This window comes from Belonocnema kinseyi, chromosome 1 (genome assembly GCF_010883055.1).
Source record: "Belonocnema kinseyi isolate 2016_QV_RU_SX_M_011 chromosome 1, B_treatae_v1, whole genome shotgun sequence".
In the NCBI taxonomy this organism is placed as follows: domain Eukaryota; kingdom Metazoa; phylum Arthropoda; class Insecta; order Hymenoptera; family Cynipidae; genus Belonocnema; species Belonocnema kinseyi.
The window spans coordinates 150,229,386-150,248,688 of NC_046657.1; the positions used below are offsets into that span (position 1 = coordinate 150,229,386).

Here is a 19,303-nt window from a genome sequence, read left to right on the forward strand (position 1 = left end):
ACTTCCCCTAATACCCTGGGGATAATTTCCCCTCATTTCCCGTATTTTCCCTAAACCTCCTTCTCCTCTTTCTTTAAAGTCAGGTTTAGATTTTATCCAAAATATTAACCATTTAAAAAATATGCGGATAAAAACCTAGCATCTACTAAATTATACAGATTTTATACCAAATTTGAAAGGAAAATTATTGAGTGGTCCTAAGTCGGCAGAGTGAGAGTTTTTTGTCTAAAATAGAGGGTAAACAGGATTTAATTGCGCTTTGATGTCTTTGGTCACTGATCAGCTACCATGATCCTTGATCTACAATTATATGTCGTTCAGAGAAGTGTAGAGTGATTTTTGTGGTCGCCATGTTGCGCAAAGTGAAGAAGTCGATTCTGGCTATTTCTCAGGATGCAAAAAAAGGGCAGATTATCTAAGTTTTAAGAGGAAATTGATAAATTTAAACCATATGCAATAAAAAAGCAGGTAGAAAATTGTTAATAAGAAAACACAGAAAATAAAAGGACACCTGTCAGAGACAAGCAAAATTTAGTCAAAACAAAACCAAACTAAAAAAGTAACAAGAGATGAGTGACATGGAGTTGAAACAAAACAAAATAAAATAACACACAAATAGCAACAAAAGCAACAAAAAACGTTGCCGACTCTTTACGATATCGCAAAGGCACCGAAAGGACATAGACATAGGATGTCGTAAAGATGTCGTGAAGATGTCGTAACGTGTCGTAAAGACGACGCCAAATTTTGTACCCACTGGGTAATCGATTAGACGTTTCAAAATATTTAAACAACTGTAGCTGCTTTACAAGAATGGAAGAAAATGGAATTCCGTTCGCACGACAAATTTATATCCCATTCTGTCATGATAAATGGTTAATCTGACGCGCGCACCATCTTTGAGAAACACGAGGGTGCCAGCTTAATCCACAGTGTCGACTTAGGACCACTGTCCCCTACACAATTCCATCCATTACAAAAAAAAAAGAACACGCGTGATTTTCCTGATATAGATCAAGCTGCAGCTTCAATAACTTAATCAGTTATTATATTATTAGTTTTTTTATTAAATAAAAAATTATGCTTTTAAATAATTCACTGAATTTATTTCTTTTTTTTTAAATTCTTCTATTTATATTATTTCTACTATTCGCACTTGGTTTCATTTTTTCATTTCATTACTTCAATTACCTTCAACATAAGTAAATAAAATATTAATATTTATGTACTTAACAGAATTTGTCCACAGGTAGTGTTTTTGGCGGGTATTTTTAAACTGCGATGATAAAATAAAATCTAAAACTGCTTTCTTATCGATTATATTTGTAAAGTGTAAAAAAATATGTCAAAGGTCGAAAATCTGATTTGCAGTTATTCGTCACAAAATATGGGACTGATTCCTATATCACCTGGTTGTTAGATAACACCAGGATCCACATACTGCCGTCTATGAACCCGGATGGTTTCGAAGTTTCAAAAGAAGGATATTGTGACGGTTCACAAGGAAGGTGATTTTTTTGAAAATATATAAGAAAATTAAAGGTATTATGTGCTGCGAATTTACTTCCTCTCTCCTCATTTCCCCTACTTCCCCTTTCATAATTTCTTATCACTTCTCCTGCCTTTCCTCTCATGAGTACTTCTCCTTTCCCCTACTTCTACTCCCCTTAATTCCCATCACTTTTCCAATTTCGCTCCCCGAATTTCCTCTCATTCCCCCTCCACTAATTTCCCTTCAAGTCTCCTACTTCCCGGCCCCTCATTTCCTCTTACTTTACCTACTTCTCTTGAACTCATTTCCTCTCACTTCCCCTACTGTTCCTCTCTATATTTCTCCTACTTTAAATTTCCTTACTTTCTCTACTTTCTATTTGAAGCCCTCCTCTCTCCTACTTCCTCTCATTTATACTTACTTCTCCTACATCCATAATAAATGTACCATACTTTATCTACCCTCACTACGCCTCACTTCCTGTAGTTCCCCCTTCCTCACTTCTTCCCCTCCAATTTTCCCTAATTCATCTATTTCCACTTTCCACATTCCCCATTACTTCCCTAATTTTCTCTTCCCTCATTTTTTATCAGTTCTTCTACCTTTTTTTCACTCATTTCCCCTAACTTCCCCTGCCCTTCCTCCCATAATCCCCTCTTATTTTCGATAAATCTCCTCCATTAATTTCCCACCACATTCCTTACTTTCGATCCCCTTGTTTCTTCTCACTTCCCCTCCAAGCATTTCCCTACAAGTCAACTTCTTCCCCTCATTTCCCTTTAATTCACCTAATTATCTTGGTCCCATTTCCTAACACTTTCTCTGCTGTTCCTCCCTATATTTAGCCTGCTTCAAATTTCCTAGCTTTCCATAATTTCCATTCGAAGCCCTCACTTCCTCTCCTCTACTGTACCTCATTTCTAATAATTTTCCCTACTATGTCTCATTTATACTTACTTCCCCTACTTACCTAATTAATTAACCCTACTTCTTCTATCCTTATCATGCCTCCTTTCCCGCAGTTTACATTCTCACTTCCCCTCCTCCATTTTCTTAAAATTCATTTACTTTCCCTTCCCTTATTCCGCATTAATTCCGAATTATCCCTTTTCTCATTTTTTATCCGTTCTCCAAATTTTTCTTTCCTTACTTATTCTCGCTTTTCCTACTTTCTCGCCACTTATTTCTCCTCACTTTGTCTTTACATATTTCTCCTCACTTCTGTACTTTCTCTATCAAAATTACACCTTATTCCGCTTTATTTTCCCTACTTTATCCCCTCCATACTACACCTACTTACCATCTCCCCATTGCCCTATATACCTCCGGTTATGGCCCTTAACAACCCTCCTTTCCCACTCTTCATTTTCCCTCACTAACCCTACTTTCCCTTCCTTAATTTGCTCCCGCTTTTCATACTTCCCTTTTCTCTTACTTTCCCTAATTCTCCTCTACAATTTCACCCTCATCTCATCTCGCTTCTCTCACTTTCCCTCCCGTTATTTCACATCACTTCACCTACTTTCCCTTCCCTAATTTCACCTTACATCTCCTACACCCACTTCAATCATTCTCCTCACTTCCCGTACTTTCCCGCTACTTATTTCCCCTCATTACCCCTATTTTCTCTCCCTTAATTTCGCCTTTCTTCTTCCCTTTCCCCTTTCTTTCCCGACTTGCCCTCTCCTTATTTGCCCTAATTTCACTTGCTTCCCCTCTTCTCATTTTCCCTCACTTCCCCTGTCAACCCTCCCATTATTTTCTCTTGTTTACACTACTTCTCCTTTCCTCATTAACCTCATTTCCCCTAATCTCCTGTTCATTATTGTTGAATATGATTTTTCATCATTATTTTTTTTATATAAATTTTCAGATATAATGCACGAGGATTCGATTTGAATCGCAACTTCCCCGATTATTTCAAACAGAACAACAAGAAGAGTCAACCGGAAACGGAAGCGGTTAAAGAATGGGTTTCCAAGATACAATTTGTACTCTCGGGAAGTCTCCACGGCGGTGCCCTCGTTGCAAGCTACCCATTCGACAACACCCCGAATTCACGTAAGAATCTTTTTGCATATTTTTTTAAACTGTTATTAATTTGTTTATTTATTTACCTATCAAATTCTTTATAATATCTTGTAATCCCATACTATCTCGATGGATCCCATGCAATCCCAATACATTTCTTTCGTATCACGAACGATCTCTATAAAATTTTTTACAATCCTTTACAATTCCTACTGATCTCTAGTTGCCTCTATAAGATTTCGTACAACCCCATGTACTGCTTTGAATCTCATGCAATCCTTTATAACCCCATACAATCTCTGTAAAATATTTAGAGATCTCTATAAAATGTTGTGCCATTCTATGCCATCCCTTTACAATCTGATACAATCCATTACAATCCCTTGTATTTCCATGTAATTTTGATAAAAACCCAAAGCAGTTTTGATGGAATTCCATGCAATCTCATTAAATCTTTATAAATTCTAGGGCGATCTCTATAAAAGTTCGTAAAATTTCATAAAGCGCTTGCAATTCCCATGCAATCATTGTGATCCCATGCTATCTCATTAAATCTTTACAAATTCTAGAGCAATCTCTATGAAATGGTGTGCCATCATATGCCATCCTTTACAATCCCATTTAATTCTTTACAATCCCTTGTAGTCCCATGCAATTTCGGTGAAAACCCATGCAGTTTTGGTGGAATCCCATGCTATCTCCCTAAATCTCTATAAATTCTAGAGCGATCTCTATAAAAGGTTGTGCCGTCCTATGCCATGCTTTAAAATCCCATGCAATCCTTTACGATCCCTTGTAGTCATATACAATTTTGATAGAAACCCATGCAGTTTTAATGGAGTCCCATGAAAACTCATTAAATGTTGAATTGTCTCTATAAAATTTCGTACAATTCTTTAAAGTGCTTGCATTATCATACAATTTTTGTAGCCACATGCAATCTCGATGGAATCCCATGCTATCTCATTAAACCTTTATAAATTATAGAGCGATCTCTATAAAATGTTGTGCCATCCTATGCTATCCTTAACAATCCCATTTAACCCTTGTAGTCACATACAATTCCGTTAAACACTCATGCAGTTTCGATGGAATCCCATGCTATCTGACTTATTCTCAGTAAATTCTGGAACGATCTCTATCAAAGTTTGTGCGATCCTATGCTCTCCTTTACATCCCTAATAGCCCGATGCAATTTCGATAGAAGCCCATGCAGTTTCGATGGAGCCCATGCATTTTTATTAAATTTCGAAGTGTCTGTATAAAGTTCCTTATAATTTCATAAAGTGCTTACATTCTCATGCAATCGTTGTAATCCCAGACAATTTTGATAGAATCCCATGCTGCCTAATTAAATATCTATAAATTCTAGAGCGATCTCTATAAAATGTTGTGCCTTCCTATACTATCCTTTACAATCCCATGTAACCCTTTACAATCTCTTGTTATCCCATGCGATTTTGATAAAAACCCGTGCAGTTTTAATAAAATCCAATGCAATCTCAATAAATCTTTATAAATTCTAGAGCGATCTCTATAAAACGTTGTGCCAATCTTTACAATCCCATGCAACAATTTACAATCCCTTGTAGTCCCATGCAATTTCGACGGAATCCCATGAAATCTCATTAAATCTTTATAAATTCTAGGGAGATCTCCATAAAAATTCGTTTAATTCCATAAAGTGCTTGAATTCTCATGCGATCTTTGTGATCCCATGCAATATTGATGAAATTCCATGCTATCTCACTGAATCTCTATAAATTCTAGAGCGATCTCTATAAAATGTTGTGCCTTCCTACGCCATCCTTTACAGTCCCATGCAATTTCGATGAAAACCCCATACAGTTTAGATGGAATCCCATGCAATCTCGTTAAACCTTGATAAATTCTAGAGCGATCTCTATTGAATGCTCTGCCATCTCATGATATGCCTTACAAATCCATGCAGCAATTTACAATCCCTTGTAGTCGCATGCAATTTCGATAGAAACCCATGCAGTTTCAATGGAATCCCATGCTATTTTATTAAATCTCTGAGTGTATTAAATTTCTTATAACTCCATAAAATGCTTAAATTCTCATGCAATCCCTATGATCCCATGCAATCTTGATGGAATCCCATGCTATCATCTTAAGTCTCTATAAATCTTTTGCAATCTTGGAATATTCCAATTTTTGAATGATAGATATGAAATAGTGTCGATTCCTGGTCTATTATTTTCTGGAGAAACGAGACAAAATCTACCTCAGCCTGGATTTGAACCGGATACGCACCTGTTTATGGGTGGAGCATTAACCAATTACGTCACTTCAGCTATGTTAGATCTTTCTTCAGTTTAAAGTATTTTCATCGAATAAGAGTATAAATTTAAACAATGACAATATTTTGTTGATCAGGAACTAAAGTATTCATAAAAAAAAAGTTTCACGCAGTAAAGAGATGCAGATTAGTGTGAAATTGTGATCTAGGAGAAACGAGGAATGATCTACCACAGCTTAGGTGGCGTAATCGGGTTATTGGTTAACGCTTTCATGTATAGTGACGTTCCTGGTTCAAATCCGGGCTAAGATAAGCATTTTTTCGTTTCTAAAAAAAAGTACCAGTAATCGACACTATTTAATATTTAACATAAAAAATGGTTAAATTACCCTGGTAATTGCTCGACATTTGTAATTTGGGTTATCATAATTTATATGGAAATAATTGCTATCATTAGAAAGTGCGACGTCAGGGCCACGTCGACACAATGGCAACTACAATTATACATTGAGCATTATTTATTCGACTGTGCAGCTATTTGACATTAGGAAATATTTTCCGTGAAAGTGACAACTTTAACTAAACATCCTGCAATGGCGTAATTTTTCTAATGGGGTTTAAATAGTGGAACAAGTGATTCCGCTCGTTTTCCGTCTATTCTCTTAATCTCTTGACTTAAAAATAAATAAATAACCTCATTTATATTCATGATGTCATTTTTTTATTGTATTTATAATTAATGTCAGTCCATTTCCTGAATAATAAAGTTCTATGGTGGTCTAACAATTTTGAATGAAGTTTATGGTTAAAACTGTTTAACAAGTTTTCTTAAATTCAGCAAGTTAAAGGATTTTAAATTTTGAGACTCGAGTTTTTTTTAACAACTCACATCTCCCAAATTACGAATTGAATTAGATCTAAACTTTTTCTCACATTTTTTAACTAAAAATCCTTAAGTTCAGATTTAAGATCTATAGAAACACTTTTTGAAAACAATTAATTTTCAGAGTTGAATATAAATTTTTTTTTATCGAAAACAAATTTGAAAAGTCTACTATTATATTTTTGGTTGAGAATTCATCCTTTTTAGTTTAAAATTATCTGATCTGGTTAAATATTTTTATTGTTTTCTAGAAAATTTACAAACTTTGTTAAGTAATTCCGCTATTTTGAAAAAAATTTAACTATTCTTTTGAAACGATCTTTTTTGTTAGAAATTAATGTTTGTTTGTTGAAAATTCAATTATTTTATTTAAAAAATCGCCTTTTTGTTATTGAAAATTCAACGATTTAGTTCATTTTTCTGTATTTTACCTGTAAAATATTTCTTGGTTAAAAATTCAACTTCTCTGTTGAAAATTCTATTTTTTGGTTTGAAAATTTATCTCTGTTGATAGAAATATATTTTTTTGGCTAAAAATGCACCCAGTGGGCACAAAATTTGGCGACGTCTATACGACATCGTGACGACAGCTTTACGACATCCTATGTCCATGTCGTTTCGATGTCTTTGTGATATCGTAAAGACATCTTCAGATCATACGACTTATTTACGATATCGTAAAGACACCTTAACGGCATGGACATAGGATGTCGTAAAGTTGTCATAACGATGTCGTAAAGACGTCGCCAAACTTTGTGCCCACTGGGCAATTACTTTTGTTTTAAAATTCGTTCATTTTGGTTGAAATATCAACTACTAAATTTTTGATTGAGAATTCATCTTTCACGGTTAAAAACTTTCTTAATTATTTACAAATTAAATATTTCAAATTTTTGAGAAGTGGAAGTTTTGAAAAAATGTAAATAAATATTCAGGTATACAAAAAAAAATTAAGCGAAAAAAGGCCTTTAATTTTCTTAATTAACCACAAATTTCACTCATCCAACACCATTAGCATTCATTAGTATGTTCCAAAACTCGATATTTTCGTATGTGAAAGATAAATAAATAAATAATCTCATCACTTTATTGTTGCGTGATTTCATGTACTCTCAGGAATATGTCGTTCAGCGCCATTATGTGCAGGTATAGTAAAAAGTAGTCGCCTATTTTTTATTTTCTATTTTCACACGTCTATTTCGCAATCTGTTTATTTTTAGGTTTAAATGCTTTGATGCAAGCGCATTAACTAAGCGGCTAAATCTCAGCAATTACGCAAGAACATTATTATATTAAATATAAATTGTCGCGGAATGATGGTGCTAATTTTCTTTTGTGGCTGCTCATTATCGCAATATGAGTGATTTTGCATAATGGTGAAATTTCATAAAAGTAACTCGGGAAGGATAAATATTAAATCCAATTGTGTCTCGACTATTCTGGACATGTTAATAATGTTGAAATATTTATTATGTTAACTTGATTCATTATTAGCAATGCTTTTATTATATCTGCGTGGATTCGAGACTTTCAAAAAGCATATTATGCAAATTACTAATTCACTCCGAAAATTAAAGAAAAAAAACCATTGGAATCGTGTTTCCGGACCCGAGGATATTTCAAATGCTTTGATATCTTTTGAAATCCCTTGACACATTTTAAAGCTCTTAACAATTCATTGACAAAAAACAAAATAGTCTACTTAGTCTAAAATTGTTTGACGGGCACCAAAATGTTATAAAAATTAAAAGCATCCTTCTTCGAATATTCAAAAGAGGTTTTAATACTAACAAGGAGAGGTGGCGAGATGTGCGTCGCCGGTTCGAATCGAACCTTACAGGGTGAAAGTACATAAAAATTCATTAATTGGGTATTTTTCTTTCGATCCAATGGGCCTTAATTTCCGAGATATCGGAATCAAAAAAAAGCCCCAGTCATGTAAGCGACGCACATCTCACGACTTCTCCTTGTACAGTAAAAGAAAGAAGAAAAGAAAGTCGTGGTACTTCACGAAGCTTATAACCAATTTCGTTTAAAATGCTTGTAAAAGGTTTCAATAGTATAAAGAAAAGGTCGCGAGATGTGTGTCGCCGGTTCGGCTGGGACCTGTCAGGATTAAAGTACATAAAAATCCATTGAATGCGTATTTTTTCTTTCGATCCAATGGGCCTTAACTTCCGAGATATCGAAAATAAAGTAAAGCCCCAGTCGAAACAGCAACGCACATCTCACGACTTCTCTTTGTATAATAAAAGAAATAGTGGAAGGTGCCATAAGAGCTTAATTTATTTTTCCGACCACGAGTTTCAGCACTCCTACGGTTTCGGGGAAGGAATTAAAACTGAAGGTTGCGAAATTCGAATTCAAAAAGTATTTGAAAATTTATAATTCCTTAATTGTTTCCTATATGAAGAAGCTAAAAATAATAGATCATTTATTTTTTGTAACAGTACATATTTTATTTATTATAAATAACCAATGCAAATGTATAAAAATCGTAGAAGTCCATATCATATAGCATAAAGTTATACGTTTAAAATTCCTACCACTTAAGGTTAACCGTCGAACTTTTTTGCACTCCATCTTCACTTCTAAACACGATTTAGACGAATTATTCCCTTTTTGACCTGGTCAAATTAAACTCACCACTTGGAACCTTTTCGCTCTCTTCGCTGTCAATGCTTTCCCTTCACGTGTACCTGTAATTTTAATTCACATTTACGAGTTTCATTATTTGTGATTTTCGAAATTTATTATTAAAATCTATTCTTTTTTTTTATGAATTTTGATATCAAGTTAGTGAGGTTATATAGACCATCGCTCTTCATATTAATTCTACAAGAACAATTCTGCCATCCCAAATTTAAAAGTCGTATCTACACATTTTGTCGAGAATGAGTTATGGTAATGGATGTGTTCTTTATAACGTGCAAAAATTTCCTGTATAACTAATAATTAGCTTATTTGTTGCGAAAATGCCTTTTTTATGGAAAATATTTACGTATCTTTCATGGTCAAACGTTCGCGATAATGTTCAATGTCGTATTTACTTCCGAATGCGCTGCGAGCAGATGTTTTCCCAGTGGGTACAAAATTTGGCGAGGTCTTTGCGGCATCGTTACGACATATTTACGACAACTTTATGACATCCTATGTCCATGTCGTTAAGGTGCCTTTACGATATCGTAAATAAGTCGTATGATCTGACGATGTCTTTACGATATCGCAAAGATACCGAAACGACATAGACATAGGATGTCGTAAAGATGTCGTAAAGATGTAACGATGTCGTAAAGACATCGCCAAATTTTGTGCCCACTGGGTTACGTTTGTAGGTTTTAAAATATATTTTTTATCAAAATAATAAAATGTTTTCTTGCTTTAGGATTTGTATTTTATATCGATCATTTGCAAGTAACGTATTTCTTTTACATATTTTACCATCACTGTTTTCAAAATTTATATATAAAAAAACATATTAAAAAATAATAGTAAAATAGTTTACTGCTTTTTATAAAAAATGTGTCTTTCAGATCAAACGGTAGAAAATTGACAAATTTTGTATTAGCGCAGTAAAAGCATAACATTCCTAACCTCAAAATAAATGCTTACGTATAAGTACATTTACAGCAACAATTTCAATCACCTTAAATTGGAAAAATAAAATAAGAATTAGTCAAAGTATAACGTTTTTTGCCTTTATTAACAGTTTGTATTTAATCACTTTGTCAAAATAAATTTATAAACAGATGCGATATTCTGACATATCACACATCAATTACTGATATTATCGTATGTGCGATTTCACACATAAAAAAAAAGTCGACTTTTTTTTGCTTCAATAGAAAATTTTACGTTTACAGTACAAGTCCGATAACTTTTCAAACTACGGGGCTCTAGTGACGGAAAATGCCGGGAATTGCGGACTTAACGAATGCCCTCTCTAGTAGCACGACATTAGGAGCGCGCATGCGTAAATCATGGGTACAAATCATGAGCAAAATAGCACAAGTAGTGGGAGAACCACAATTAGTGTGCGTGTCGTACGTGTGATGAAATTTTAAGGGGAGTGTACACTTAGCGGATCAGACTTGTACTGTAATTAGTCTAAAACATCCATCTTTTACTGAAAATTATGTTTATTCGTTTCAGCAAAACTTGAAACGCGTTTTCACGTCCTGCATAAAATTTCAGAAACTGTAGATACGATTTTTGAATTTGGGACGGTAGAATTGTATTCGCTATTATTGCCCAGTGGGCACAAAGTTTGGCGACGTCTTTACGACATCGTTGCGACATCTTTACGGCAACTTTACGACATCCTATTTCCGTGTCGTTAAGGTGTCTTTACGATATCGTCAATAAGTCGTATGATCTGACGATGTCTTTACGATATCGCCAAGACACCGAAACGACATGGACATATGATGTCGTAAAGTTGTCGTAAAGATGTCTTAACGATGTCGTAAAGGCGTCGCTAAATTTTGTGCACACTGGGTGTTCTTACGTTGTTGGGTTTGCTACTGCAAGTCCGAAGAACGAGCATTTTTTATTTTTTATTGTGCTGTTGCAACTATTAAACCTACAATAATGTGGCATTTTTATTAAAAACGATTACGGTGAAACTTGTATATGAAACATTTTTAACGAGAAGATGTATTGTAGAAAGTAAACTTCTCGTTGAAATACCCGATCTTCTTCCCCGAAGCGGTAGTATGTGTTAGTGTCCAGTATATGATCATCTTCCACTCTCTTTAATACTCTCTGACATATAACTTTGGCGGCCATGTTTATATTAAGGATCCTCTAGGGAAGGATGCGACAAACGATGTGCCTAATACGGATTGGTCGAGCTGAGTTTGCTGGAGACTCCCGGTCAGGTTAGGTGGGGGTAGTGGGAGGCAGCTTTCCGCCAGAGCAGTGCGTAAATATATGTATGTATGACACAACCTTGTATTCAGTCTGAGGTTAAAAGTACGATCGTTCTCAGGGAGCCAGACGTCACTTCCTGTTCACTTTTTACGGGTCCATGGAGGGGCAATATTAGCAAATCCGTCCCTAGAGGATCCTTACTTTATATCACGGTGTGCCCACTCCCATAGAAAAGTTGTGAACGGATTATAGTAATTGCTACGTCCCCTAGGCGGCGCTCGTGTGAATTCAGAATTCGAAATGAACTCGAGCAGACGATAAACGTTCTATCGTCTGCTCACGTCTGCTCAAGTTCACTGTAGTTGCAAGAATTATATATTTTTTTGCCTGATGAACTTGGATTCACAATGGATTTTCACCGATAACACAAACTACAAATGGAACCGAATAAAATCGATCAAATGCAATAAAGTGATAAAGTCTCTTGAAATCGTTCTGATAGAAGGAACAATCAAATGTTAAAGTCTGTTGGAATCTTTCTATGATAGATCGATTGCAACAAACTTAAACATTTGATTGCATTTGATCGATGATAGATTTTATTTTGTTCAATTTTTGGTTTGTTTTATTGGTTATTATTATTCATGTAATTATTTCAGAAAGAGAAGTCAACATAACCTAAAAATTAAAGTGAGAAGGGAAGGAGGGGGGTCGTTGCTGTAGTCAATAGTTTTTGCTACGTCCTCTAGGTGGCGCGGATTTCACATTTTGCCACAATCTATAAGTACCCCCCCCCCCCCAAATACATTAAGAGTGGGTACACCGTGGTTTATATGACACTGCAGCGCCCCTTTTGGCGCGGTGGATGTTTTTATTCCTAATAGGAAACTTTGAAGAAACTAAAAAAAATAATGGCCAAGACAGTCTGAGAAAATATGAAGGATTCTAAGCAAATCAAAACAGTCGTACTACGAAGCAGGCCCTCCAAGCCTTCATGCATTTTCTTGTAACTGTGTTTGGGCGACTTGGGTACGAAGTACCGCGGTACACGTCCGCCAAGGCCGCCCAAGATTCTATTGCTATTTCTACACTTTTTACCCGACACATTTTCCCCGTGAAAATAACCAGAAAATCGTATAGACTAGATGTCTCAGAATTAGAACAACAGTGTTTCAGAGTTACGCTTCGACGCCCAGCGTTGCCCCAGACGACGATGTCTTCCGCCATTTGTCTTTGACGTACTCGCAAAATCACGGCACCATGTTTAAAGGGAAGGCTTGTTCTCAATCTCAACCTGGTTTCAAGAATGGTATTACCAACGGAGCTGAATGGTATCCCCTCACAGGAGGGATGCAGGACTTCAATTATGTTTGGAACGGCTGCATGGAGATAACACTCGAGATATCTTGCTGCAAATATCCGCCTGCTGAAGATCTTCCTCGCTACTGGGAGGAAAATCGCGGTGTAAGTGTTGCATTTCTTGGTACTTTGTATTATCTACAAGGTCGGCCATCTTTTATTCCGCTCTTTTTTTTAGAAACTGTAATTTAGATACTGGACAATTATGTCTCCGCAAACATCGAAGATAAGGTTGACCACTTCCGGTTGAAAATCGCAAGGCTTCACGAACTGACGCCCTACGGATAAAATACACAAACCGTAACAAAATATTTCTGCCCCTCCCCCTGACCCTCTTGCTCTACATAATTTTTAGTTTCAAGAAATGTTTTGCTAGTTATTGTTAGTAGAATTAGGCATGGTGTCCGAGAACTTAATTTTCAAAATGCCCTGATTTTTCCTGGACTGATTGTTCATTTTCCTTGATCATTAATATTCAAATACAGTCAAATCCGGATATAACGCCCTCGGCTATATTCCTTCCGAGAATTTACGCTGCGCCGCAGGTAGGAGTAAAATAAGATGTGGGGAGTGTGCAGTGATCACTTAGGCGTGAACAAACAAAAGCGTTTTCACTGGAAGCGGCACTCTTTCGGTATCACTGTATCTGCATTTTAATATTGTAACACTTTTAAGATGGAATCTTTTACAAAGGAAATAAAATAGATTTTCACATGCAACTTAAAGAATTTAAATTTTATTAATTAATTTTAAACAAAAAAATGTGTTTTCTATTATAAAAGATGGCTTTTTACAAAATACTTGAATTTCCAACAAAATAATTTAATTTTTAACATAATAGTTGAATTTTCAACCTAACAAGATAAATTAAAAACAAAAGTGTCAGAGTTTATATTTCAATAAAAAAATATGAAATTTATACCAAAAAAATAATTTTAAAACCAAAAAGACGAATTTTCAACAAATAAAGACTTTCTACTCAAGGAAGAAACAAAAGTTTATCTAAATTGTTGAACCTTTAATCCAAAAGACGAATTTGCTTTACAACAATTGAGCAAAAATATAATTTTCCACGAAACTGCTGCATTTTTACCCAACAAAAATGAAATTTCAACCTAATAAAATTATTTTTTTATCAAAAAAGGAGAATTTCCACCTAAAAAAGATCAATCTCAAAAAATGGAAAGTTACATTTTTAGTTTAAAAATTACCAAAGACATAAGCCTTCAATAAAAAAATACATTCTTAAAAATGTAGTTTAACTCTTACCCAAGTATTTGAATTTCCAATTTGGAAAATTAATTTTCAACAAAATAGTTAAAAACTCAAGAAAAGAAGAATTTTGAACCAAAAAGTAGCATTTTCAATTTAAAGTAAATTAAATTTCTACTAAAACAGATTAATTCTTGAATCAAAAAGCTACACTTTAAAAAATGAGTTAAATTTTCTGTTAAAAAAGATTTTAGTTGACTTTTCACGATTAAAATATAATTTTTTATACAAGAAATACATTTCTACGAAGAAAATTGAATTTTCAATTCAAAAAAACGAAGTTTTAACCAAAAAGGATGACTTTTTAACAAAATTCTTGAACTTTCTACGAAATAGTTGCATTATTATCCAAAAAAGTAAAATTTTTCTTGAAGCAGATTAATTTTTATTTTAAAAATAATTATGTGTAATAGTTGATTTTTCATCCAAAAAAGATTCCAGTAGACTTTTCGAGATCAAAATATAAATTTTTTACAAGACATAAGTTTCTACGCAGAAAATTTGAATTTTTATTTAAAAAAAAAACTAATTTTTACATCCAAAAGGGATGGATTTTTAACAAAATAGTTCAATTCTTTACGAAATAGTTGCATTTTTATCCAAGAAAGATGAAATTTTTCTACTAAAACAGGTGACAAAAAAGATTTCAGTTCACTTGTCAGCAACAAAATATGAGTTTTAAATAAAAGGTTAATGTTCTACGAAAAGAGTAAAGTTTTTAGCCCAAAAGGCGAATATTTAACAAAGCAGTAGGGAAGGACCCCCTCACCTCTACTGCAGAAAAATGTATCGATCCCCCCCCCCCCCCCCCCCCCCCCCGCGAGTTATTACTAATTTAAGTGCGGTCTCTTATCTAAAAAGACAGTAGACATAACAATTTAGTTTTGTCATTTGGTTCACCTAAAAGCAGAGCAGATCTTACTCCAGCATGGGTGGTTAAAAAATGTTTGAAAATTAAAACTATTGCAATGGCGGTGTTAACGTGTGCTGCAAATAGGGTGCTTTTTTATTATTACATAAAAAAGAATTTTCTCCGAAAGACTCCGAAAAACACCTCTCATGAATTGAGGTGACGGATGCAAAAACTCGTAAAAGCGCTCGAAACCGAGTAGAAGTATGGTCCACTCAGGACAATCTATCTATAAAAAAGATGGTGACCAAAACGCAAAACAAAATATACCTTCGTATTAAGCTTGACGCGGTCGACAAATTTTTCTTATAAAATTTTTTCATTTGACAATTATTACTCAAGATAAACATAAAAACTTAGACAGTTTTCCGATCGAAAATCAATATTTTATAAAACACAACTCGCGATTATTCGGCCTTTTGGATCAAAATGCTTAAAATTCTTATGGTGTATTCTCAATATATTAGCGATGACTATAAGCAACGCACTTTGTTTAAAATGCTAGTATGTTTGTTTTTGTTTAATAACAAATTGATTTCAAACAAAAACTACGTTTCGCCAACTTCGACCAGTGGTTAGGTCATCGAAAAACTGTTATTTGAAATAACCTATCGCGAGAAAGTTGTTCACCAGACTTTGAGAAATTTTTCTTGAAAATTTTAAGAAAATCGGTAAAAAAATCGTGGAAATGACAGCAAGCATGCTGGAAACTAGAGATCCTTTATATAGAATTCTGCCACAACCTCCCACTGTTTTGATTGGCTACGATTACACCGGAAACAGAAGTGACGAAAAGCGCGCGATTTCCAAACCCAATATTACAATAAATTTACCATTTTTAAGAATAAAATGAGCAAGAAGGCAACATAAAATATAAGCATATCAAAACTTTATGAAATATATGAAAATAGAAATATTGAGAAAAAAGCTATTCCATTTTGTGTTTAAAAGTTAGTTTTATTACTTGGAAATTCAGGTATTTTGATTAAAATTCGTCTTTTTTAGAAGAAAATTATTCTTGTCAGTTGAATATTTAACTATTTCGTTGAGAATTTGTTTTTTGAATTAAAAAATAATGTTTTCAATTGAAAATTTTCCAGAAACGTCGGCAAAAATTTTTAGTTTTGTACACGATTGAAACCCGAAGTATATCTTCTATATCGTTATTGTATTTTATTAAAACTAGTATCTTTTGGTATAGAATTAATCTTCTTGGTTACAATATTTTGTCGTAAACTCATTCCTTGATTGATTGCAAATTATTAATTTTTGAATGTAAATTTAATTATTCGACATTTGGTTCAGAAGTGATCTTTTCTTAGAAAATTCAATTCTTTGGTTAAAAATTAATGTGTTTTGTCCAAGGTTAATTTCTTTGGTAAAAGATTAAGTTTCGTAGTTGAAAATTCATTTCCTTGGTGAAAGATTCATCATTTTCATTAAAAATGTATTTCTTCAGCTAAAAATTTATTTATTCTGTTGGAAATTATTTCTGTGATTGTTTAAAACAATTTCCATAGCTAAAAATTAATACATTCATTTTTGGTCGAAAATGAATCCTTTTTTAGTTGAAAATTCAACTATTTGGTTTAAATATCATGTATTTTGTAGAAAATTCATGTTTATGGTTGAAACCTCTTTTTTTTTATACAAGAATTAGTCTTTTTTGGTAGAAAAATTAATCTTCTTAGTCGATTCGTTTTTTGCATTTTTTCAAAAATTAATTGTTTTGTAGAAAATTAATGCTCGTTTTTGAAAATTCATCTATGTAGTTGAAAATTAGTCTTTTTTAGTAGAAAATTAATCTTCTTGGCTGGGAATCCATCTTTATCGTTACAAATTCAGTTTTGGGGCTAAAGATTTATAATTTGTTAAAATATATTTGTTTTTAGGCAAAATTCATCATTTTTGTTCAAATTCATCTTTTTTCTTGAAGATTTAGTAGACATTTTTTTTTGATATTTTTAAGTTTCCAACTGAACTATTTCGTTGAAAATTCGTCATTATCGGTTGAAAATTAATCTCTTTACTAAAGAAATGTACTATTTCACCTTTGGCTTAAAACATCAAATTCACCTTATTTTTAGTTGAAATTACGACTTTCATAGTAGAAAAATAATCTTGTTGGTTGAAGATTCACCATTTTAGTAGAAAATTATTTTTTAACTAAAAATTATTTTTCTTAAATAAAAATATTCGATTTTTGGTTGAAAATTTATATTTTCTAGTTAAAAATTCATGTATTTTGTTGAAATTAGTCTTTTTGGTCAAAAATATTGTTCTGGGTTGAAAACTCACCTATTCGGTTTAAAGTAATTTTTAATGAAGATTCACCATTTTATTTTAAAGTTCAATTTTTTGTTTGAAAATTTATCCAACGTGTCTAATAATTTTGTTTTGGTTGAAAATATTCATTCTTTTTACGGAAAATTCAACTTTTCGATTTTTTGTTTGAAACTTACCTTTTTTAGTAGAAGATTCAGGTATTTTTATATAAATTCGTAATTTTTGGTCAAATAAGTTTTGTTCTGGACATTTTTTCTTACTTCTAAACACCACTAAATACGATTTATCGGTGTATTGTCATCTAAAACCGAGTGAACTTTCTTATCCCCCCTCCTTAGTTTCATGCCAGTCGTATACATTTCAATGTATGAATTAAGCGTATCAAACTTTTGCGCCCTTTATGACGATTTCTGCTTCCGGACTAATCGCGATGCGTAGTGACAAGTCTGTGTGAGCCTGTGTGAGTATCTCAACTCTGCCTAGAGGATCCCTACTGGAAACGGCTCACGCAGGAACCGTCCGTGCACACACATAGAGCGCCAACCAATCGCGTGCGAGCCGTCGCGCTCCTGCGGTGCCAGCTGGTTACGTACCGCTCGCCTATCGGACCGCCGCTCAAGAAGCAGAAGTTTGCAACGTTGCCAATATTATAGCATAAGATAGAAATTCTATCTAAAACTATTTGTTTTTTATGAAGGTTTGTTCTTAGTATTCAATTGTTTTACACTTCACAAAACAATCGTAAAAACATTTTGATGCAAAAATTAAAATATATCTTTAAAATTGTACCTACTCTTTTTAGTTCTAGTTTTCGGCACCAGGTGACAAAATGGTAGACCAACATTCCCAATTTAAAACAAAGTTTTTTTAAATATTTGTGGACATTGAAGGCAATATATTTTCTTTTGCTTTCAGTCACTCATTAAATTTTTGGCCGAAGCACACAGAGGTGTCCATGGTTTCGCAAATGATGAGAACGGCAATCCTATTGAAAGAGCATCGGTTAAAATCAAGGGTCGTGATATTAGTTTTCTGACAACAAAGTACGGTGAATTCTGGAGGGTTTTGCTACCTGGACTCTATAAAATGGAGGTTTGTAAAATATTATAAAATAATTGATTAATCATAATTATCATCCAATTCATCCAACTTGTCCGTATTGAAGATGCTATATTTTTCTATGCGCTATGCTTATTCCTATAACAGAGTGTATAATTAAATCCTGAAAAAAATTCCCTGGAAATTAAAGGTTTTCCGGGTATTTAAAATTTTTTCCAGGTATCATTTTTCGTGAGTTTATTAAAAATAATGTTCTTTTTATTTTCTAAGGATTTAATTAATATTACAAGATATTCTTTAATATTTTAGCACGGTAGATTGAATAAATACTTAAATAAAGCTAAAACCATAATTATTTATTTATTGAATTTGTCTCTAAAATCCATGTATTTGAATGAAAATTCAAACGCATTTTTGTTTTATCTACTTATACTTGAAATTCTGTGCATATTTAAGTAAAATAATGTGTGTACTGTATTAAAAATTAGTTCATGCAGCTTCAAATTCCTAAATTTTTAAGTAGAAATTTGGATTTTCAAACAGATGAATTTGTAACCAAATTGTTGAATTTTCAACCAAAAGGATTAATTTTCTACCAAAAAGATAATTAAAAAAAAGAAACATTAATTCTCAATCAAAGAGTTGAATTTTCCACTGAAAAAGATCAATTTTCAAACAAATACCTTAATATATAACTAAAAAATATCAGTTTTCAACCAAAAATGGAACAGTTAAATTTGCAGGTAAAAAATTATTTTAACACAAAAAAGTGATTTATTTTTTGAATAAATTTATTTTAACGTTTAACCAAGTAGTTTTATTTTTAAAAAAATCAATTTTCTCCTACAAACATAATTTTTCAACAAAAAGCATAAA

At 33.2% G+C, this 19,303-nt stretch overlaps 1 protein-coding gene across 3 annotated transcripts in view; it reads left to right on the forward strand.

The window, feature by feature from the left end:
• Window positions 1-19,303, forward strand: part of LOC117171116 (carboxypeptidase M) — a 98,271-nt gene that overhangs the window by 31,431 nt on the left and 47,537 nt on the right. For all 3 annotated transcript variants that reach the window (XR_004466846.1, XR_004466847.1, XM_033358171.1), the window contains exons 4-7: window positions 1,372-1,508; window positions 3,366-3,553; window positions 12,710-13,005; window positions 18,284-18,460. Coding sequence is in view for 1 of the 3 variants with exons in the window: in XM_033358171.1 (XP_033214062.1) it covers window positions 1,372-1,508; window positions 3,366-3,553; window positions 12,710-13,005; window positions 18,284-18,460 (798 nt within the window). In the remaining 2 variants the exon portion in view is untranslated. The remainder of the gene's footprint in view (window positions 1-1,371; window positions 1,509-3,365; window positions 3,554-12,709; window positions 13,006-18,283; window positions 18,461-19,303) is intronic.